The following is a 23,172-nucleotide window of genomic DNA, read 5'->3' as shown; positions in this document are numbered from 1 at the left end:
GGTTCCATAGAGACCAGGAAGTGCTTCCACTGGGCTGTGCCCTAGCACTGGAAATACCCCGGGGTCGAAATCTAAGGAAAATCGCTCAACATCATCCAGGCGAGTTGGAGTCGGGTGGAAGAAAGACAAAGCTTACCTGGAGGAGTGGAAGGAGAGAAGAACAAGAGAAGGCGAGGAATCACATTGTGATTGTGCTTATCAAAGATACATTTTTGTTAGGTATTTGTCCAAATGAACTTTTCTATTGTACCAGGGCTTGAGTCTGTGCTGTTGTGTCTGGGGTTTGGGGTGCTGCAGCGCCTTCTAGTGGACTCAGTTCATCCATTTTCTATACCTGCTTATGCAGGGCAGGTTCGTGTGGGCAGCCGGAGCCTAGCCCAGAAAGCATCTGGTGCTGGGCAGGAACAACACTGGACAGGACGTCAGCTCATGGCAGGGTGAACACACACACACATACACACACACACACACACACACACACACAGGAGCCATCTGTTGGAATGACACGAAATGGTTGTGATGCACCACCTGTTGGAATGACAGGGACAGAGCAACTGGACAAACACCCAGACAGACACCCTGATGCTTATCCTTTTATCATGGTGGATACGTGGCACATGCAAAACAAACACAGCTATACACACAAGATATTTTAAGATTGCAGAAGTTTAATTAGTTAGCTGCACAAAAACGTGACAACGCAACATGACCACCAATATTATAATCCAACCTCAAGATGAATATCATCAGAGACAATGAGCTGCCCAATCATTAAGCTGCGACACGACACAATAAGTTGCACAAAAGTATTCAAGCGCCGCACCAAACAAGTACAGACAGTCGGAGCCTTGGGGACAAGGTAGGAAGAAAGACACTCAGGATCGGCTGCCACTCCCGCACACACCCACTTGTGACTCTCACACAGAGGTCCCGGACCACCCATCCTGCAGGTCTTTGCTGGGGTACCTTGGGTGACCGGGGTTACAAAACACACACTTTTAGGGCACAGGGAGAACATGCAAACACCACACAGACAACAATGGGGGTGACACTCAGTCAAAGGAGAGCCACCAGTACCACCCACCAAAGTGCTCCAATGTGACAAAGTGACACCAGGCAGCCAATCAGGACTGCAGCACACTTGAAATGGAAGTTGAGTGCAAAGCAGACGCAGACACAGAGAGTCAGCCATAGCAGCTCCTTCAGCTCCGGGTGCTGCACAATCAGAGAACTGTGCAAACACAAGGTGGGATACGCAAAGTGAGGACCAGTGCCACTTGTCACATCTAACAGGCCTGAAATAATCAAAAGCACAAAGTTGCAGAGAGTTAGTGACAGGAAGTGCACCAAGCTTCACACACACACAGGTTTTTTATCTGATGCCGAGCAAAACATTAACACACACACACACACACACACATTGCGTAAAATCCTCACACATTGGAGCAGCAAAAAAGTTGAAAGCAAGTATAAGAAAAAGTGCCGTGACAGGCGAGCCCAGACACACACACACACACGCTCACACTCACACACATTGGGCAATTTCACACAAACGTGAGCGACACTCATATGCTCATGTACAGACCACACTGGACCCCCCCTCCACCCCGCCCCTCAAGGCAGAATGAGTCCTGCCACTTGATTGTGGACACCAAAAGGGCAATCTGGGAGTTTGGACCCCAGCAGACAAAGGCTGGTCCATTGACATGATGTTTGTGGTGGTGACTGGTGTGTTGTTTACTGGTGGTCTCAGACTCTCCTTTGAGTTTTTAAAAAGCAGAAGTGCGTAGCTGAGCGGTCGCTTCATTGCGGTCACTTCCTTCTCTTATCTGCTGCACGCGCCGCCCTCCCTCGCCCTCGGCTGCTTCAGTAGCTTTGCATACCAGGCTGCCAAGTCCTTCTTCTGTGGACTTCTCTCGGATACCCAATCTTCCAACCTCCACCACCGGCTCGCCTTGATGGACCAGGACAGCTGAGTTCCAGTCAGAGGAGCGTTTTTCACCATGGAGGGACAGCCACCGGCTACTAGTTACAGAAGTCTGAGCCAGTCATTCTGGGCAGCTGTGGTAAGTCACCTGGGGGCTGCATCCGCCTGTGGGTCCTGACGGCTGGAAGTGGTTAAAGGAAAGGAGGCCCCTCGGGCTTGAGGGAGATTGGGAGGAGTGTAGGGTGTGCAGGCTGTCCAGAGAAACCTGGTCAATGAACACCGTGATGTTTGTTGTGCTGTCTGGAGAGCTGTGGCTGGACCAGCAGGCCCACACGCTTTGGGGTGATCACTCAACTTGATGGACACTAACTGCTGAAGTTTAGGTTTCTCTTATGAGCTCATTGGGACAGGCAAAGACAAGTCTGATAAATCACTAATGGTCAGGCCTGGTGACCAGGGTAAAGGAATTCAGTTTACTGATAGACACAGAGTGAGAGGTCCTGTCAACTCAAGACTGGTGGCCAAATGGCAAAACGAGGACCAGATACCACTGTGAGAAGGGTGGGCAAAATGGAACCGGTCGTCTCCGTAAAAGACATTGACAGCAACGTCCTCTCAGATGATCAAAGATAGGAACGGACAGGGAGGATGGACAGACACAGGAAGCAACTAACCCAAAGTAACTAATTTAGGTTGACAGAAAAGCATCATGAGAGGCAGAAAAAGTGAGGGAGAGGTTAGCAAGAGACTTGCAAGCACTTAGCAGGGCAATGTCCACTTACATTTAGATGGAGAGAAAAATAGAAAGACATGGAAAAGTGGGAGAAAGGAAATTCTGACAGGGTAGATGGAGGCATCTGAGAAATCAAGATGGACAAGATGAGGTGGACACCTTTGAGTGTGACATTAGAGCAGTTTGGGCAAGAGGTGGTACAGCAGCCAAGTCAAATCAATTTAGGTCAATGCAGGCTGGAAGTGCTGTAACAAGAGCATCGATGTCCACTCTCAAGTATGGGCAGCAGAAAGGGCAGAGAAAGAGGAAGATGCTAACCAGGGAGGAACCCGTCCATTCTGCCAAAGCTGAGGTCCCATTTGGAGAACAAAAGATGTCCTCCTAGTTTGACTCCAAGAGAGTAAACAGAGTGTCCACGCTCAGAAAGCTGTTCCAGTCAAGTATGGACAGATGAACAGAGAAGAATGCAAAGAAGAAGGAGATGCCTACCAACAAGGAGTTAGTCCATTTAGGGAAAGCTGGACAACCTAAAAGATGGAGTGACTAGGTGAAAAAAGCTGATGGCCTACTAATGTGGCCTAAAGGACAGCATAGAAATAGAGATGGACACAATGGTGGGGGCCTGGGATCTGAATGAGGTGGCTGGAGAGCAGGCTCAAGAAAATGTTCACTGATTGATGTGTGGATAGAAAAAAAGAGAAAGACAAATATTTAGGAGATGGATAATCCTGACAGAGTTGACTGAAGTGTCTTCCAGAAATAAAGCCGGACAGCCCTGTGAGAGACCACCTGGTGGTTCAGCACCCAGAGAGTCAAGTCAAGTCCATTTATTTTTTTGTGTAGAACTCCTCACAAAACACAAGTTCAGGGTGCTGAAACAAGATGGGCAGAGAAGACTGCAAAGGAAGACACTAACCGGCCAGTCAAATGTTCCATTCAGGGAAAGCTGGACATGTTAAAAGACCTAGTTTGACATGATGGGTAGTATAGAGGTGGACAAAATTGGAGAATCTGAGATCTAAATGAAAGGACCTGAGACCAGACTGACGGAGATTTCCTCTGTTATCACAATATTTAATATGAATGAGAGAGAGAGACATGGAGGAACATACAGAAAGACTGATGAGTACCTCAAGAGATGGACAGAGAGACAGAAAGGCCGATGAGTATATAAGACAGAGAAAGGCCTGGACAGATGGGGGCTTACACCTTAGGAACCCATTTAGGTGGACATAAATAACCCAAGAAGGAGACAAGCAAAAGGTTTTCTCATGGCCAAGCGTAAATGTCCACTCAGGGTCAGACGGGAAGGTCCAAAGAGACAGGCCAACAGACGCTCAAGTGTATGCTAGTCAAACAGGACAGTAAAAAGTCACTGAGATGGAAAACTAAAAGATCTGCGGAGGCCATTATACTTACACCAGCTGAAGTTCACAGCGGATATATCAAGGGGAATGCACTGTCCACTCATGCAAATGTCTGGTGTTGCAAAGATGGACACATAGAAGGAGAAAGTTCAGTGAAACATCAAAGAGAAGTTTAGGTTCCAGAAAAGAGAGGAATACAAAAATAAACAGGAAGTTGTTAACCCTTGAGGAGTCAGTCCTACATAAAAAAAACAAAAGATATCCATCTAGTTTGACCCCAAGAGACTAAAAAGAGAATAGAGATCTTCACGCCCACCAGCTGTGTGAAAGGTCAGTACAGAAAGGTCACACATTAAAGACGGGGCACCACTCTGAGGAGAAAACAGCTGGAGACAATGTCATGTACAGTCTGACAGCAGAGGACACTCTCACAGTGAGCCAAACATTACAACGAGGAAAAAAAAAAAACCTGGAATGTCTGGGGTATTAATTATACACAAAAAAGGAAAGGGAATCAAAATGGGCTAAAATGCCAAACTTCGGCAGCCTCTCGGGGTCTGGATAACGAAATGCCCACTCAGTGTTTTGGCTCGTTTGCTTAAGCCCTTTTTTGAAAGAGTTGCACCAACACCCCCTGCTTCACTTCTCTCTCTCACTCTCAGCTCTGGTCTCACACTTCCTCCTGCCTACTGAGCGTTTGCTTCTATTCACTTTCTACCTCCAAATTTCTTGAGTCCAGTTCTGCTCGGGTGGCTTCATCCCCGACTCTTCTAGGGCTCCCAGAATATCCTGCGGCTTTTGTCCCAGAGCTCCAAACCTCCCTGAGGTCTGATTAGCTGTTAAATGGCCCAGTACTTCTGGTGACCCAACCATCAGTGTTCTGACACTGGGAATGCAGGGCTTCTTCTGTTCTCAGTGGTAAGCCTGTGTGGTGAGACGGTAGTTTGGAGAAAGTCTTCTGGCTTCCTGTCTTTCACTTACACCATTCCTAACCATTTAGTGAAACGATTACTTCCAAACACCTTAAGAAACTCTGCTGTGACGTCCATCCTCTAACAGATGTCACTCCCAATGATAAGGGGGACCACCATTCTACGGTCCTGGAGGGTCACAAGCCACATCCTGCTGTCCTTAAATTCTTTGTCTCATTAGCATCATCATCCTGCCTTGCTCTACTTTAATTAGGATGTTATTAAGGTTGGGGGTCTTTACACTTGTTCCATGAAGGGGTGTAGTGGAGGCAGGTTGTGGCTTCACCCCATCTCAACTTCAAAGCCACTTCCTGCTGTCCTTTCAGTCTCTGCATGTTCTAGATTTTGTTTCTCTCAGCATGGCATTATAGTAAAAGGGGCAGTGGTACCTCATTCTTATATCAAGTGTATTGTACGTTTAGTTTCTCGGACAGTCACTAAGGTGGGGAGCAAGTTCTCCAGCCTTGGACACGGTGAGCCATACTGCGTGCAGGGTTTTGTTCCACATTAGAAACCACTTGCTGCTGTTCTTTAATCCTCTGCCTCATTTGTGCTATCATCTTGCCTAACTGAACCATTGAAGGATTTTAGGTTTTATTTCTTCATGATGTAATTTATGTAAGAGGGCTTGGGGGTGGAGGGGGTGGGGGTTGGGTGGTCTTCAGTCTTGGACCTACAGAGCTATGATGATTGCAGAAGCCAGTTCCTACTTTTCTTTAATTCTCTGCCTCATTACCGTCCTCATCCGGTCCTGCCTTGTTTTCATAAGGATGTTATTAAGGTTGGGGGTCCTCACTCTTATTTCTGGAGGGCTGCAATGATTGCAGGATTTTGCTTCGTCCCATCTCCACCTTCAAAGCCACTCCCTGCTGTCCTTTCATCCCGTGCTGCATTAGCCTGCCCATCCTGCCGCCCCTCATATTGCAGATTTCGTTTCTTTGGAGACCCCATTAAGATAAAGGAGAGTACTTGCTCTTGTTGCTGATGGGCAGTGGTGGTTGCAGGTTTCTGCCCCACTCTAGAAGCCACTTTCTGCTCTTCTGTCATTCTTTTCCTCATTAGCACCCCTTATCCTGCCCTGCCTGACATTGCACATTTTCTGAACCTCATTAGGGCCCTCAACCTTTCTAAAATATAAAAGATTTTGATTTTCAGAGGATGCTATTAAGGTCAGAGTCGTCACCTCACCCTTGTTTCTGGAGGGCAGCAGACTGGGGTTTCCCTCAGGGTTGACCAAACTGGTGGTAGATTCTTACTCTACATTAGATGCCTCAGTTCTCTACCTCATTAAAACTCTTACGCTGCCTAACTGGACCTTTGTGACATTGTAAATTTTGTTTCTTTAGGATGTCTTTAAGTGGGGTGGGATCTCCACTCTTCAACCTGGAAGGACACTGTGGTTGCAGGATTTTTGTTCCAGTCATTCTCCACCTCAGCAGCTTGCTGTTCTTCTTTTACTCTCTGCCTCATTAGTGCCCTCATCCTGTCTCGTCATTTTCTGATATTGTTGATTTTGTTTTGAAAATGCCATGTGAGCGGTCTCCATTCTCACTCCTGGTGGGCCACAAATACTGTAGATGTTTGCTCCGTCCATTCTTCATCTTAGAAGCCAAATCCTACTTCTCCTTAATTATGTGCCTCAGTGGCTCCATCGGTCTGCATTATCAGGCCTTTGTCATGTTGTACATTTCCCATGTCGTTAAGATGAGGGTCCACAGTCTTGTCCTTAGAAGGCCACAGTGGCTGCCCGTCGTCTTCGCTCCACTTCAGATGCCACTTACTGCTGTTTGTTAATGCTCTGCCTGATTAGTGTGTACGTCCCATCCAATTGGACTGTTTAGATATTTTAGGCTTGGATCTCATTAAGTCAGGGGCTTTGGGTGTCTCCACTCTTGAACCCAGAGGGCTGCTATGGTTTCTAGTTTTTTGCACCAGGCAGTCGATTCCTGCTTTTCTTTAATTCCGTACCTCATTAGCGCCCCCATCCTGTCTGGCCTGGCCTGGCCGTTGCTGGTGTTGGAGATGAGGATGTAATTATGAGGTGGCACTTCCTCACAATAAGGAGATCAAGGGTTCACATCCTAGGTCCTCCCTGCATGGAGTCTGCATGTTCTCCCAGGTTCCTTCAGGTGGTCTGGTTTCCTTCCACAGTCCAACAACATGCAAGTTAGATGGACTGGCAATGCCAAATTGGCCCCTCAAGGCGCCCTGTGCTGGAACTGTAACTGCCTTACACTCAAGGCTTGCTGGGATTGGCTCCAGCCTCCATGACCCAGGTCAGGATAAGCAAGTTTGAAAACGGATGGATGGATGGAATTAAGACCAGGATCTTCACTCTTGCTTCCGGAAGGCCGCATCAGTTGTAGATTTTTGCTCGACTTCAGATGCCACTTACTGCTGTCCTTTCATTCTCTGCCCTCATCTTGCCTTGTCAGGCCCTTCTGATATCGTAGATTGTCAGATGAGGACATCATTCAGGTTGGAGTCCTTACTCTCATTTCTCGAGGGCTGGGGCTTCCCTCTGCTTCACTTCACCATACTGGTTGCAAGTTCTCCTCAATTTAAAGAGCCATTTCTGCTGTTATTTAAATCCAGGCTTTATTAGCACCCTCACCCTGTGGGAGAAGTCCTGTTCCTGGAGGGCCACCGAAGTTAGTTAGTTAATTCTGACCCTCACTTTCCCCATTAGCCTGGATTGTCAGATACTTTGTTGTACATTTTCATTTTTTTGAGGACGCCATTAAAGCTGGGGTCCTCAGTCTTGTTCCTAGAGGTTGCTGGAGTCCTCCGTCTTGCTCCTAGAGGTTTTTGCTCCACCTTAGAAATCAACTCTAATTATTCTTTGATTCCGTGTCTTGTTAGTTGTCTGATGTTGGACATTTTGTTTCTGTCAAACTGTCATTAAAGCTGGGGGTCCTCTAATCTTGGTCATGGAGGGCTACAGTGGTTGCAGGTTCATCCTCCACTTTAGAAGCCGTTTTCTGCTCTTCTTTGATTCCATGCTTTGTTAGCACCCTCACCATGACTCATCTGGTTTTGATTGTCATCAGGATGTCATTAAGACCGGGGGAAGTCCTCAGTCTTGTTCCTGGAAGACCACAGAGGTTATATGTTTCTGCTCCATCCCATCTCCCCCTTCAAAACCTGCTGCTGCAGTTCTTTAATTCCATGCCTCAATGTCCTTCAGCTTGCATCATCTGGTTTTTCTCATGTTGAACATGTTGGATGTTTTTTGATGACATCATTAAGGCTTTGGTCCTAGAAGTTTCAGGTTTTTGCTCCACCATAAAAGCCAGTTCCAACTGATCTTGAATTCCAGGTCTTATTGGTTCTCTCCTTCTCCTTCCTCGTCTGATGTTGCATATTCTGTTTCTCTCAAACTGTTATTAACGCAGGACAAGGGGGGCTGCGGTGGTTGCAGGTTTTTCCTCCACTTCAGAGGCCAGCTCCTGCTGTTCTTTAATTCTACGCTTCATTAGCACCCTCATCATGTCTCGCCTGATATTGAGCATTTTGGTTTTTTTGGATGTCATTAAAACAGTGGTACTCAGTCTTGTTCCTGGAAGACCACAGGGGTTTACAGGTTTTTGGTTCATCCCATCTCCCCATTAGAAGCCATCTCCTGCTGTTTCTTAGTTCTCTGGTTCATCATATCCCTCATCCTGCCTTTTCAGACCCCTCTCATGTTGGACATTTTGTTTTTGTAAGAAAATCAATGATGATGATGATGATAGTGGCTGCAGTACTTTGTTCCACCTTTGAAGCCAATTCTCACTCTTCTTTACTAATATGTCTTGTTGGTGGTCTCATCCTGCTGTTGTACATTTTGTTTCTCTAACAATGTCGTTAAAGCTGGGGGTCTTCAGTGTTGGTCATGGAGGGCTGTAGTGGCTGCTGGTTTCTGCTCCACCTTAAAGGCCAGGTCCTGTTGTTCTTTAAATCAAGGTTCATCATATCCCTCAGCCAACCTTTTAAGACTCCTCTCATGTTGGACATTTTGATTTTCCAGAGAAAATCAATGATGTGATTCCTCACTCTTGTTCCTTGTAGTGACTGCAGGATTTTGTTCTTGTTGGCGGTCTCATCCTGCCTCATCTGATGTTGTATATTTTGTTTTTCTCACAATGTCTTTAAAGCTGGGGGTCTTCAATCTTGGTCCTGGAGGGCTGAAGTGGCTGCTGGTTTCTGCTCCACCTTAAAGACCAGGTCCTGCTGTTCTTTAGGCCCTTGCTTCATTAGCACCCACTCTTTGTCTCATATGATATTGAACATTTGTTGTTTTCTGAAGATATCATTAAGGCTGGGGTCCTCAGTCTTGTTCACAGGATGTCACAGAGGTGGTAATCCATTTCTTAATGTTATCTAAAACTAGGCCTCAATGTCCTCCTTAATCTGCATTATCAGATGGTATGCTGTACATTTTTTTGAGGACATCATTGAAGCCGGGGTCTTCAGTCTTATTCCACGAGGTTTCTGGGGTCCTCAGTCTTGCTCCGTGAGGTTGCTGGGGTCCTCCGTTTTGTTTCTACAGGTTTTTACTCCACCTTAGAAACCAGTTCTAATTATTCCTTGATTCCATATCTTATTGGTTGTCTCATCCTGCCTCATCTGATGTTGTAAATTTTGTTTCTCTCAAAATGTTGTTAAAGCTGGGGGTCTTCAGTCTCGGTGTTGGAAGATTGCAGTGGCAGCAGGTTTTTTGCTCCACCTTCGAGGCCAGGTCCTGCAGTTCATTAGGCCCATGCTTCATCAGTACCCTCTCCCTGTCTCATATAATATTGAACATTTGTTGTTTTCTGAAGACCTCATTAAGGCTGGGGTCAGTCAGTCTTTGTTCCTCGAGGTTGTTGGAGTCCTCAGTCTTGTTCCTCGAGGTTGTTAGGGTCCTCAGTCTTGTTCCTAGAGGTTGCTGGGGTCCTCAGTCTTGTTCTTCGAAGTTGCTGGGGCCCTCAGTCTTGTTCCTAGAGATTGACTGGAGTCCTCCTTCTAGTTCCTAGAGGTTTTTGCTCCACCTTAGAAACCAGTTCTAATTATACTTTGATTCCGTGTTTTATTGGTTGTCTCTTCCTGCTTCTTCTGATGTGGTTGATGAAGATCTCATTAAGGCTGGGGTTCTCAGTCTTGTTCGCAGGATGTCATAGAGGTTGTAATCCATTTCCTACTGTTATCTAAAACTAGGTCTCAATGGCCTCCTTAGTCTGCATTGTCAGATGTTACATTGTACATTTTCATTTTCTTGAGGATGTCATTGAAACAGGGGTCCTCAGTCTTGTTCCTCAAGGTTGTTGGAGTCCTCAGTCTTGTTCCTCAAGGTTGTTGGAGTCCTCAGTCTTGTTCCTAGATGTTTTTGCTCCACCTTAGAAACCAGTTCCAATTATTCTTTGTCTTATTGGTTGTCTCATCCTGCTTCGTTGGATGTTGTTTTCTGAAGATCTCATTAAGGCTGGGGTCCTCAGTCCTGTTCCTAGGATGTCACAGAGGTGGTAATCCATTTCCTACCGTTATCTAGAACTACGCCTCATTAGTACCCTCATCCTGCCTCGTCTGATGTTGCACATTTTGGGTATTGTGGCGTTGCCTTTGAATCAGGACTGGTCTCCAGTCTCAAGCCTGGGGTGCCACAGTGGCTGCAGGTCATTGCTCCACCTTAGATGCCAGTTCTGTCTGGTCTCTAATTCTCTGCCTTCTTGGCTTCCTCATTTTGCCCTTTCAGGCCATTCTGACAATGTAATTTTGTTCTTCTGAGGACGTCACTAACACAGGGGTTCTTTGTCTTGTCTTGTCCCTGGTGGTCCACAGAGATTGCAGATCTCTTCCATCTCACATTGGAAATCAGCTCCTTGTGTTGTTTATTGCTATGCCTCAGTAGCGTCCTCATCCTCCTCCTCCTCCTCATTTATCTTGCCTTTCTAATGTTGTAGATTTAGATTCTCGCAGGAAGTGGGGTCTTCAGTTTCAGTAATGGAGGCCTGCAGTGATTGCAGGTCTTTACAACCGTTGTTTCATCCCTCGTCGTGTCTTGTCTGATGCTGTGTGTTTTGATTTCTTTTCTAAGGAAGACCTCCCTTTTGGTCCTCAAAGGACCCCATGACCGCTGGTTTACTCCTGCTTAGAAGCTCATTACTGCTGCTTAATTTTAGTTCACGCCTTTAGATTTATGACCCTTCATTGCTTCCTTAACTCTCAAACGTGACGCATTCACAGTTTGCTTTGCTTCCTGTTTGCATAACCTGCTGCCGCATAGCAAAGACACCAAATGGCTTGCTAGCTAAAGTGGTCTCATCTGCACCATTGTGTGTGTCCATCATGAAATGACTTCTTCACTGAAGCTAATGAGACAAACAGTGAATGGCTGGTCTGCTGTGGTCCATGAAGCACCTTAATAAGAAAAGTGTTTGGACAGGTGCTGACCTTTTTGTTACCCATTATGGCTCCTCTCTTCCTCCTCTAGCTCTTTTGATTCTTCTCTTCTTTGCCCCCCTTTAAACCCTGGCAATGTCCTACCATGCCACCCCCTTTTCACACCATTCATGACAGTCCATTCAGATTTGAGCTGATGGACACAGAGATGTTCTCAGAGCAGTGGTGTCCACCTGACAGTAAAATATTCTCAACTCCTAGAGAAGAGATGTCCTCTCTAGGGTGGTTGGGCAAACACAGAGATGTTCACTGGGAGGTCGGGTAACAGAGCAGAGGTGTTCACTGGAGACTTGGGTTAGAGATTGTCAGGTTCTAGAGATGATGCCCACTCTAGGGCAGAAAAAGTTGTTAGATGGGAGTGAAAGCTTCAAAATGCAGACCTGATTCCAGGCCAGCTCTAGTCCACCCACTTCTCCCTGGATGCAACTCTCACTGTCTTTTCTCTTTTCCAGTCTTATTTCCAAGGCTTCTTCGGAAACACCCTGAGCACTGAGGCACAGCCGGAAGAGACTGAGCAGCAGGCAGAGGATGTGAGCTCCACTGTTGGAGAGGAAGCAGTTTCCACAGAGTGCTGTCTCATCGGCGAGCAGGAAGTGACCGAAGTGGCAGAAACCGTAGGGGCCAGTTGCCATGGCGACACGGCTGTATGCAGGGTGAATGTCCCTGTGGACCAGGAAGCACCCGAAAGCTCTGTGTCCCCGAATACAGAGGAAAAGGAGGAGGAGAACAATCCAAGTCAAGAGGACACAGAGTGCCTGGTGACAGCCAAAGGCAGATTCAACAGACGCCACCGGCCAGCTACTCGCCGAAGACATGAAGACCAAACTGGGAAGGCTAAAAAAGTATTTGCTCAGGAGTTTGGTGAATGGACCAATTCAAAAGCTGCACTGCTGGACCAAGCCTGTGCTCCACAGAAGAAAACAGCACAAGGATATGTGGGATGGGACACCCAACAGGAGTTTGAGGTCAAGGAAAAGACCACAGTAGTCGCTACTGCAAGCCACCCCCTGGAAGATTTACCAAAACCTTCAAGTATGACGGCCTGGTCCAGTGCTTTAGAAAACTCTAAAGATGAAGAAGCAGACAAGGCTGAACTGAAGAGAACATATGCCACACAAGTTACCACTGAGGTTCTCCAGCTGACCATAACTCAAGAATATGCCTCACCCAAAGAGCCGCAAGAGTCAATGTGCAGGGGTAAAGTGATGACGGGAAGCGAGCAGCTTACAGAATTCAGGTCCTCCATGAAAGAAGATCTTCTTGAGGATACACACACTAATCAAACAGACGCACCTTCAGTGGAAAAGCTGACCAACAGAGTGCCATCACTGGGACAGTCTGTCCAGCTCTGTAGTACTTCTCAATCAGCAGGTGAAGAAGAGCTGGAAATGTTGACACAAGAAGAACAGTTAGGTCAACATGTGGAACCAAAAGAGTCAACTCTTGAAGAAAGACAAGCTGTACAAGGGACATTAGATTTGGACTCTCAGTCCACCAATGAAGTAAAACCAAGCTTCAATGTCAGCCCCAAAAAGTCCCCAATCCAGCCATCAATCACGCGGGCTGGGGCCTTCCGAGAACATCCTAAATCTTCTAAGTCACCAAAGGTGGCAACATCATCAGAAGAGGTTATCAATGAAATGGCACTTGCAAAGCCTGAAGAACAATGCAAGGCCTTAAACACTTTCACTCAACTTTCAGCACTTTACCCGCCACATTTAGAGCTCACAGCCCAAGCAGAGCATCTCCAAACTTCAGAAATGAAAGAAGAGTCTGCCCAACCTATTGACCTTGAAGATCCTGCAGGCTCTGTAAAGTTAGTAGTGCAATCTGTGACTCCGGAGGAGCTGAATGCTGGGAAACTTTCAGAACCATCTAAGTCAGAAACTCTACCATCACTTAAGGCAGAGGCCCAAAATGCTGGGCCTGAAGATGCTTCCACAACATTTCTAATGGCAGCAGGCCTGCATTCACAATCTGAGGACTCGTCCTTAAATTTGCACCAAGAGGTTCCAGAGAAGGTAAAGACACCGGACAAACATAAAAATATCAAGAGCTCATATTCAGATGAGTGTTCAGGGGCCTCAGGTCCACAAGTTCATCTTGCAGGGCTTGAGGTGCCTTCTTTGGTAGAACATCGAGAAGCTGATTTGCCATCGGATGGGTTGGATGCAGCAGGGCCTTTTGAGGCAATAAAGAAACCAATTCATCATGTAGGCCTTGAGGAGTCAACCATAGGAACATTTTATCCTGGAACATTAGGGATGGAGGCATCAGAAGAGCACCCCGAAGACCCTTCAACGGATGCTCCACTATCACTAATAGTGTCCTCTCAGGAGTGTCCGGAAGAGTTAGTAACTGAAGTGTCTTCAGATGAGCGTCCAAAAACGTTACGTGAGGCCAAGACCACAGCCCAACATATGGAAGCAGTAGAGCCACCTTCAGAACAGCATCTAGAGGCATCTCAAAATGAAATCCCACAATTACTCAAGGTGTCCTCACTAATGTGTCAGGAGATAAGAGAGGTAGTCACATCTCAGTATCCAAAGAACCCAATGGCATCAACCCTACCTGAGGAACAAATTGAGATATCATCAAAGATGATTCCCCAAACCTTGTTGGACACAGAGAAAGAAGAAGTGGAGGGTTCATCTTCGGGACAGTGTCCGGAGACTTCAGAAGCCAAAATTCAACAGGCAAAATCTCAGGATTCAGTATTAAAGCACCTTTCTGGAACTTCTGAAATAGAAATAGCATTTTGTGAGGCCTCTGTGAAGTGTCTGGAGGAGGCAGAGGCAGTAGTACACCACACAAAGCCAAATGAACCATGTCCAGAAAAGCATCCAGGAACATCCAAGTTAACAAGGACAGAAGGACTACTCAAGGAACCATCATGTGGACAACATGTGACGTCAGATGGAACAGGCCCAGGAGCACCTCCACAGGATGTATCATTAACAGAGACAGTAGGACAAAAACATTCAGAATCAGAAAAACCATCTCCAGGTGAATATCCAGAAGAGCCCAAGACAGCAGAACAAAATGGGCTACATTCAGAAATGTGTCCAGAAGATTTAGAGTTGGGAGAGATAGCGGGACAGCATTCAGGGCTACCATCTCCAGAAAAATGTCCACAAGATGAAGATCAAGGAACCCAGGTTGACAAATCTGGGATTTCAAATTTACAGCAGCATCCCGAATCTGTTACAGCTGGGATTGGCCAAAGATTTCAATGTGCAGAACTAGACGAGCCAATCAACAAGAAACACCCTACAGCTTTAGAGACATCAAATCAGCTCAAAAAACTTGAAGAGCTTCCGAAATCTATTGAGAGGAGACCTCCATATTCCTTTACTGTAATTTCAGAGGATGATTCAGACATCATCAGAGGGAGGGCAGACCAAGATGGAGAAGAAGAGAAGCCATCTTTAGGAGAAAGTCCAAAAGCTTCAGGAACAGAAGTGATCTACCATTTCGATCAGGATTTAGAAATCTTTCCAAAGGTTTCTCAGGCTGAAGAATTTGAGGAACCGAACGTAGAGGGGCAAACCAAGCCATCTGATAGAGTCTCCCAACCACTGGATGGGCAGACATCAAGTCAGAGCTCAGGACTGGCAAGCACAGCCTCTCCAGTCATAGAGACAAATGCACAATGTCCAGAGATTTCAGAGAGTTGGCTTTCAGAACCTGAGAAGTCCTTGCTGGAGGAGCGTTTTGAACTGTCGGATAAGGCAACGTCACTTCTTTTAGACTCAGAAAGACACTCAGAGATAACAGAAATAGTGGTTCACAAGCCTGAAGATTGTCCTGGAGTTTCAGATGTGTCAGAGATGGTACCACAATATGGGGAGTCAGAGGAGCCACCTTCAGCAGATGGCACAATGGCTTCAAAGACGGAAAGTCAACCTGAGAATCTGGAGGAGTCAGCTTTGCAGAAAGGTCTGGACATTTCTGACACGACTGCTGTATCTTCAGGTGTGCTGGTCTTATCAGAGTATTCAGAGGAAAAGAAGAACACAGTCCAAGATGCAGAGAAAGTGAAACCATCTCCAGAAGTGTGTCCTAAAACTTCAATGAAAAACACACAGCTAGAAGATCTGGAGGAATCAGTGTTGCACCTACACCAAGATGTTTTGGAGACTTCTGCAACAGGAACTATGCCTTTTATTGAGTTGTATTCAGAGGTGAGGCATATAAAGGACCAGCATTCACAGCTAGATGAGCCATCACTGGAAAAATGTCCTGAATTACAAGAAATTTCAGATGCAGTGCACATTGTATCAGAGGAGCTACCATCAGTGGAACGTCCAGAAGCTTTTCAGAGAGAGACTCAGATAGTGAAATTTGATCCACCTGTTTTACAAGAACACAATGGAGATTCGCTACCAGTGCTATCATCTTCTCAACCATTCTCAGTGGAAGATCTGAGGGTACAAGAGGAAGCGACACAACCTTCCAAGACTGCTAAACCATCTTCTGAAGAGTGGCATAAATTATTAGAAATATCACAGTCAGCACACACAACATCAGGGGAGCCATCTTCAGGTTGTTCACAGAAACAAAATGAGGCTGAGAAATTTGAGCAGTCTGTTTCACAGGAGCACATGGAAGCATCTCCATCCGCAGTTTCAGCTTCATCCGAGTTGTCCCCAGTGGAGGATCAGCTGGTACCAGCAACACCAGATCAGGCAGGCCAGCACATCAAACCAGAAGAGCCATCTTCAGATGAACATCTTGAATTTTCAGAAGTGCCACAATTAGGTCCTGTAGAACCAGAAGGACTGTCTTCAGTCGAGTGTCCAGAAGCCTCACCAAGAGAAGCTCTAACTGTAAACTTTGAGTATTCTGTTTCCCAAGAGCACTCTAAAGCTTCCCCATCAGTGGTTTCACCCCCATGTGAGTGCCCAGGGGTACCAGGGATGGTAACCCAAAATTTAGAAGCAGAGGGTACCAACACATCAGATGAACTAACCAAACCGGAGGAGCCATCTTCAATAAAGTATTCAGAAGGAGATACTTCAGCCCAAAGTGCAGGACAGGAAGAGTCTTCTTCAGAAGATAATTCAGCTGTAGCATCAGAGGAATCAAGAACCAAAGATTCAGAATCAAAGGAAGCTTCTAGAAAAGAGTATCCACATTACAACCAAGTAACCCAGCATGAAGAGTCTGCAGTAATGACGGAGACAGCAAAGTCCAGCACTCCAAAGGCAGAAACAGTTCAGTTCAACCACACTGAGGCCCGTGAAACATTGACATTTGAAGATCATCAGCTAATTGGAGATGTATTTGATGACCACCCTGAAGCTCCTAAAAGTCTAATTCGGTCTGATATCCCTGACTTCTTAGCTGCAGAGTGTTCTTCAGACTTATCGAGGGCAACAGCAATGTGGTATGATGACTATGGGAATCCAGGCAATGAAGCAAAGATGGACACAGAGGAAGAGGAAAACCAAGATGCAGATATCTGTAAATGTGAAGATGACCAAAGTCTAAAGGGAAATGTTCCCACTGAGAAGAATCTAGAATTGGAGGAAAAAGAAGTATGTAAGGAGGACTCTGGATTTTCCAAAAACAAGCCAAAGGTGTTGACAGCGAGAAGATGTTTTTCTGCTGGTGATGAGCTTTCTGCCTGGGACAAAGAAGAAATGGACGCTGCATTTGATGACTATAGTAAGGACAATGTGGAATGGGAGATTGATAAAATCTGGCTCTCCTTGCACCAAAAAAGTGATGGTTCACATTGCCAGTTAGACTCTGATGATGAACAAGATGATGATGACAGTGATGATGATGATGAAATGAGTGAGGACAATGAAGAGAGTGATGATAAAATATGGCTTTCCTTGCATCAAAAAAGTGAACGCTCACATTGTCAGTTAGATTTTGACGGTGGGCAAGAGGAAGAATTAGATGACTGGAGTCTCCAGGAAGATCATTTCCAGCAACTGAATAACTATGCCATGCAGAAAGCTAGAAACATGCTGTACAGTATTGAGGAGGAAGAAGAAACTGAACTCGATGAAGAGATATCACAGTCTGACAAGCATCTTGGTGCTGGCGCAGATGTAATTATGAAAGATCTCACAACACCACCCCAGAAGGAAAATGAAAGGGTCTCAACTGGGGCTGAAATGGAGGAAGATGAAAGATTTAGCAAAGCAAAAGAAGAAAGAGATCAGGTAGGACTGCAGATCAAGAACAAGGATGAATGGGACATGACACCATCTGCACCTCTATCTCTTGAAGAATCTCGACCGAAGGGTCAGGAACTCAATATTCCAACAGTAGACCTGGACACTGCTATCATGTTGTCAAGAACTGAAGAGATCCAGGAATGTCCACAGGAAGAAATCTTCCCAGTCTCAGTGCCTGAAGACCTAAAGTTCAAGGAGTCTGTCCAAATACTGAACTTCATGTGTGGCAAATCAGATCTCCTAGGGGGAGATAAGGAAGAAGATGGCTCAACTGTTCCAATGATGCAAGTAGAGACACCATCATTCTGCTCAGGTGCATCACATATTGATCATGCTGTTGATGGTGAACAGCTCCAAAAGTATGAAGAACAAGCTGAAGGAGATCATGAGAAGCTACTGATGGAAATGAAGCAAGAAGCTCCCTGTGACTACCAAGAGGACGCACATTGCCTCCTAGCATTGGATGATAAATCAAATCTAACAGCTTCAGAAGCAGTTAAAGTCATAGATGACAGCACTCAAAGACCCAAGGAAATTCTAGAAATCAAAGTGTCCACTGAAACATTAGAGGAGACTGATGGAGATCAAGTGAAGGCAACAGACAAGAGCATCGCATTTGTATTATCTGAAGAAAGAGATTCGATGGGATTGCAGGTCAAGAATGAAGATGAGATGGGTATGTCCACAGAGAAAACATCTGGACTTCTACATCTTGAAGAATCTCAACCAAAAGGTCAGGAACACAACACTCCAACAGAAGACCCTGAATCTGCTATCCTATTGTCAAGAACTGAGGAGATCCGGGAATGTCCTCAGGAAGAAATGTTCCCAGTGTCAGTGTCTGAAGATCTAAACCTTAAGGAGTCTGTCCAAATACTGAACTTCAGCTGTGGCAGATCAGATCTCCTAGGGGGAGATAAGGAAGAAGATGGCTCAACTGTTCCAATGATGCAAGTAGTAGAGACACCATCATCCTGCTCAGGTGCATCACATATTGATCATGCTGTTGATGGTGCACAGCTCCAAAAGTATGAAGAACAAGGTGATGGAGATCGTGAGAAGCTACTGGTGGAAACGAAACAAGAAGCTCCCTGTGACTATCAAGAGGACACACATTGCCTCCTAGCATTGGATGATAAATCAAAATCAACAGCTTCAGAAGAAGTTAAAGTCATAGACGACAGCATTCAAAGATCCAAGGAAATTCTAGAAATCAAAGTGTCCACTGAAACATTAGAGGAGACTGACGGAGATCAAGTGAAGGCAACAGACAAGAGCATCGCATTTGCATTATCTGAAGAAAGAGATTCGGTGGGACTGCAGGTCAAGAACGAAGATGAGATGGGTATGTCCACAGAGACAACATCTGGACATCTTGAAGAATTTCAACGAAACGGTCAGGAACTCAACACTTCAACAGAAGACCCTGAATCTGCTATCCTATTGTCAAGAACTGAGGAGATCCAGGAATGTCCTCAGGAAGAAATCTTCTCAGTCTCAGTGTCCAAGGATGCAACAGCTAGGTTATCACTTTTGTCAGAACAAGAAAATGAATCTTCTCCTCCATGTATAAAATCAGCAGACTCTGCAGGCAGTGAGGGAGAAGAAGACATGCTCAAGAAAGGTGAAGGTGTTTTGCTGCCTTCGGTAGAGAATGAGGACACCACTCCTGATGTGCCATCTCACACAGCGTCACAATCAGCCTCATTGCATGAAGACCAACATGAAGATCAACAGGAAAGTGAAAATGACGATGTGGATTTACAAACAAACGTTTCTAATCACCTCTTGTTGAAAGAAACTGTAGAGCCAGGGGAGGATTGGGATGGACTAGAAAGGCTTGGTGACAAAGATAAGGGATTGTTGGTCAGGAATGAAGAAGCTACAATTGATTATTTGAGGGCATTAGAAACACATGAAGAGGAGAACCTGGGTACATCAAAAATAAATGAAGACGAAAATCATGGTGTGGTAGAAGGTAATAAGGAGGGAGATCAGGATGGGCCAAAAGGATCAGGAGATGAAACATGGAATGCTTCAGAGACTACCGGTAAAGTGCATCCATGTATGTCATTGGAAAGGGAAGAGCTTGATGAGTTTGTGGTCGAAAGAACAGACAAAATTAGGGTGAAGGATGAGGATGTATTAGAAATAAATAAAGAAGAAGATCAGGGCATAGTAGAAAGAATAGACGATCAGAATCATGATGTGTCAGATGTTACCACTGAAGGACATCAAGGTACATCATTTGAAAGAGAGGGACACGATGAAATTGCGTTTAAAAGAGTTGATGACACCAAAGTGAAAGACCAGAGTGTATTAGAAATTAATGAAGAGGAGTGTGAGGGTGCACCACAAAGAGGGGAAGATGAGGGAGATAAAGCCTCAGATGTTAGTGATAAAGAGTGTCTCTGTGTACCACTAGAAAGTGATGATCATGATGAATTTGTATTCAAACGAATTGAAGAGGTGAACCAGGGGTTACTTGAATGTAATGAAAAGGGTGATCAAGACCACCCTGAAACCCATGAAATGAAGGTTTGTGGTATATCAGTTAACAAGGAAAAGGGTAATCGGGGTTTAGGAGAAAGAATAGGAAGGGATGGTGAGAGTGTGGTACTCGAATACACTAATGACCTAGAAAATGTCACTTCAGGAATCACTTATGGTGACAATGAGGGTGTGTTGCAATTAAGTGAAGATAGATGGGAGGCACCAGAAAAGAAAGAAAATACAGAAGAGAATGTGGCTGCTGTGGTGAGTGCAGTAGACCAAAGTGAACTTGGATTAAATAAAGTGGAGGATAAGGGAGCTCTAGAAAGAACTGTAAGGGAAAGTTGGGAGACATCAGAGATCCTCCAACAAGAGGATACAAGTCCACTAGAAGGACATCCTGGACAAGATCAGAGAGTGTCAGAGAATATTCTAGTGGAGAATAAGGCATTAGGACATTTTGAAAGGGAGGCCTGGGCAGAGTCAAGAGGAGAAGAACTACAGAGTGAGGAGAGAGCAGAAGATGAAAAGCAGGTTTACTTAGAAGTAATGAAAGATGTGTCTCCCTCATCAAATCTAGAAAAAGCGGTTAGTCAAGGAATAATGGAAAGAACTGAAGAGCGGCATGAGGAAGACTCGGAAAAAAGTAAAGAGGAAGAAAAGCATGAATCTGATAGAAATGATAAGGGAGATCTGCACGTATCTGTGGCCGATGAGGGTGTAATAGAAATTAGAATAGAAAAGAATGGAGAGGAATTGGAAATACAAGATAGAACAACAACGGCAGATCCAGAACAAGTGGAAGATAGGATTGTGTCACAACTTAGTGACAATCGGCACAAGGGGGTTATGGAAAGAAATGAAGAGGATGACACAAGGTCATTGGATATTGTTAAAGAAGAGGATGAGGAACTATCAGAGAAAAGGGAAGTGGAGGAAGCAATTCTATTAGGAAATTCAGAAAGAGGGGGAAAAGATGTAAGAAAAAGTATGGAAATTGAAGGTGCTGATGGAGAAAATCAAGTTATTTCAGATGTGGTGAATGAGAGAGGCCAGAGAGCAGCTGGCACAATTAAAGAGTGTGTTCTGGAAAGAGAGGAGGGGGGAGATCAAGTTGTGACTGAAATTAATGAAGAGGAATGTCAGGGAATGCCAAGAAATAAGGAAGAGGAAGGTCAGGATGTGCCAGAAAGAAAGATGGAGGAATATCAGGCAGTGGTGGAAAGGAAGAAGGAAAAAAGTGAGGATGAGGTAATAAGAAATGAAGAGGAATGCCAGGGTGTGGAGGAAAGGAATGAAGATGAATGTCATGATGTGGTGGAAAGAAAGATGGAAGAATATTATGGTAGTTCAGTAGGAAAACAAGAGGAAGGTCAGGTTAAAGACATGGACATAGTTGAAAACAAACAGGCGGATTTATGTGTGTCTGAAAGCTTTGAAGAGAAACCTCAAGAAAGTTTTGAAAGGATTCAAGAAGATACAAATGTTGATAATGGGAGCCAATGGGCCTACCAAAAAATGGACTTGGATGGCAGCTCTTTATCAGAAAAAAGAGAAAAGAATGAAGAAAGTTCATCCAAGATTATTGATGCAGGAGACGGAAGCTCAACAAAAACACTTCAGACAGACCTGGAAAAAACTGTGCAAGAGAAGTCTGGCTCAAAAGCTGAGTCCATATTCGTTTTGAAAAGAAAGGAAACAAATGAAGAGGAGACTGATGGGGTATCAAAGATATCAAGAACTGTAGGTCATGACGTAACATTGATTACACTTGAAGAAGAACAAGAAGCAGAAAAAGTTAAAGAAATGAAAGATGAGGGGGCATCAAAAGGAGAATTAAAGGAATGTCTAATAAAAAGGAATGGAGTGAAGGATCAGGGTGCATCAGAGAGTACTGAAGATGAAGTGGAAGGCACGTCAGGAAATTTGGCAGCTGAAAGGCAGGATGAGCCTGTGGTAGCTGGGGAGGAGACTAAATCTGTGAAAGAGCACCTCAAACAATGGGATTTCATCACTTCCAGGGAATTTCAAAGCCCTGGTCAAGGAGGAGATTCTCCTGACACCGGTGTCTCCCAGAATTCAGAGGCTTCCCATGGAACAACCAATGGCACAGAAAAGAAGATGAAATCAGGAAAGGTGCAGCAGCTGCTCCTTCAGCTGGGTGGACAACCGGGCTTCCAGCCACCTATGTTTTCACCAAAAGGAGGACTGGCCACAGGAAGACATTCAGCACCTGTCAAGAAGATTATGAAGGAAAGTGGGGGACTGGGCAACGAAGAAGAAGCCAAACCCACACGCAGGAAGCTGGTCCTTCCAGTTAGAAATCTTGAGTCCCCAGAGCCGGAGACGACAACTAAGGAGGACATGCAGGGTGGACCACAAGCTGGTGGGGATGTGAGCCCGCTGGGGTCAGTGCAGGTAATTAGTGACACACTTAGCTTGTGTTCATCTATCTATCTATCTATCTATCTATCTATCTATCTATCTATCTATCTATCTATCTATCTATCTATCTATCTATCTATCTATCTATCTATCTATCTATCTATTATATAGTGCCTTTCACTCTATCTATCTATCTATCTATCTATCATCTTTGTTATTGTAGTTCTTCTCTTTAATTGTTGTTAATGACTGTCTACACTTTCATTATTGAATGCTCTGTATTAATTAATGTTTGTTGCCGTTGCCTCTTCCTTCTGCTCAGCTTGGCCCCCAGCTGTTGGACCTGAGTGCCCAGAAGTCCCGCATTGCCTTACGTAACAAGCAGTGCCGACCACCTCAAGACCCCAAAGAAATCCTGAAGAAGCCCAGCCTCGCTCCATCTCCGGTTAAACTGCCCAGACCGGAGGGCATCGGTGGTGTGCCTTTACCATTCATGCTGCCAGGTATGAACTTCTCTGTGGGGTTCAGGTGTTGTTCTTGGTTTTGTAAGCTCGCCATGCACATCACTATCTGTCTTTTTGAAGGACTGGGAGCTGGACCACCAGTACTCAGGAAGAGGGAGACGGCACCGGCCAGCATTAAACAAGAGCCGCTGGTCACCATGGAGGTGGAACAGCCAAAG

At 45.3% G+C, this 23,172-nt stretch overlaps 1 protein-coding gene across 3 annotated transcripts in view; it reads left to right on the top strand.

Annotated features, from left to right (window-relative positions):
* si:ch211-136m16.8 overlaps nucleotides 1-23,172 on the top strand; it is a 41,968-nt gene that overhangs the window by 10,408 nt on the left and 8,388 nt on the right. Inside the window, exons 2-5 of one of the 3 annotated variants that reach the window (XM_039764974.1) lie at nucleotides 11,871-21,310; nucleotides 21,344-22,523; nucleotides 22,813-22,993; nucleotides 23,075-23,172. In XM_039764974.1, the coding sequence (XP_039620908.1) occupies nucleotides 11,871-21,310; nucleotides 21,344-22,523; nucleotides 22,813-22,993; nucleotides 23,075-23,172 (10,899 nt within the window). Of the gene's footprint in view, nucleotides 1-1,828; nucleotides 2,067-11,870; nucleotides 22,524-22,812; nucleotides 22,994-23,074 lie in introns of those variants that run through there. The other 2 variants (XM_039764973.1, XM_039764972.1) reach the window with 2 other exon arrangements.

The sequence above is a fragment of the Polypterus senegalus genome, chromosome 10 (assembly GCF_016835505.1).
Source record: "Polypterus senegalus isolate Bchr_013 chromosome 10, ASM1683550v1, whole genome shotgun sequence".
Lineage (NCBI taxonomy): Eukaryota > Metazoa > Chordata > Cladistia > Polypteriformes > Polypteridae > Polypterus > Polypterus senegalus.
Note: the sequence above shows the minus strand (reverse complement) of the source record. Positions and strands in the feature narration are given on the sequence as shown.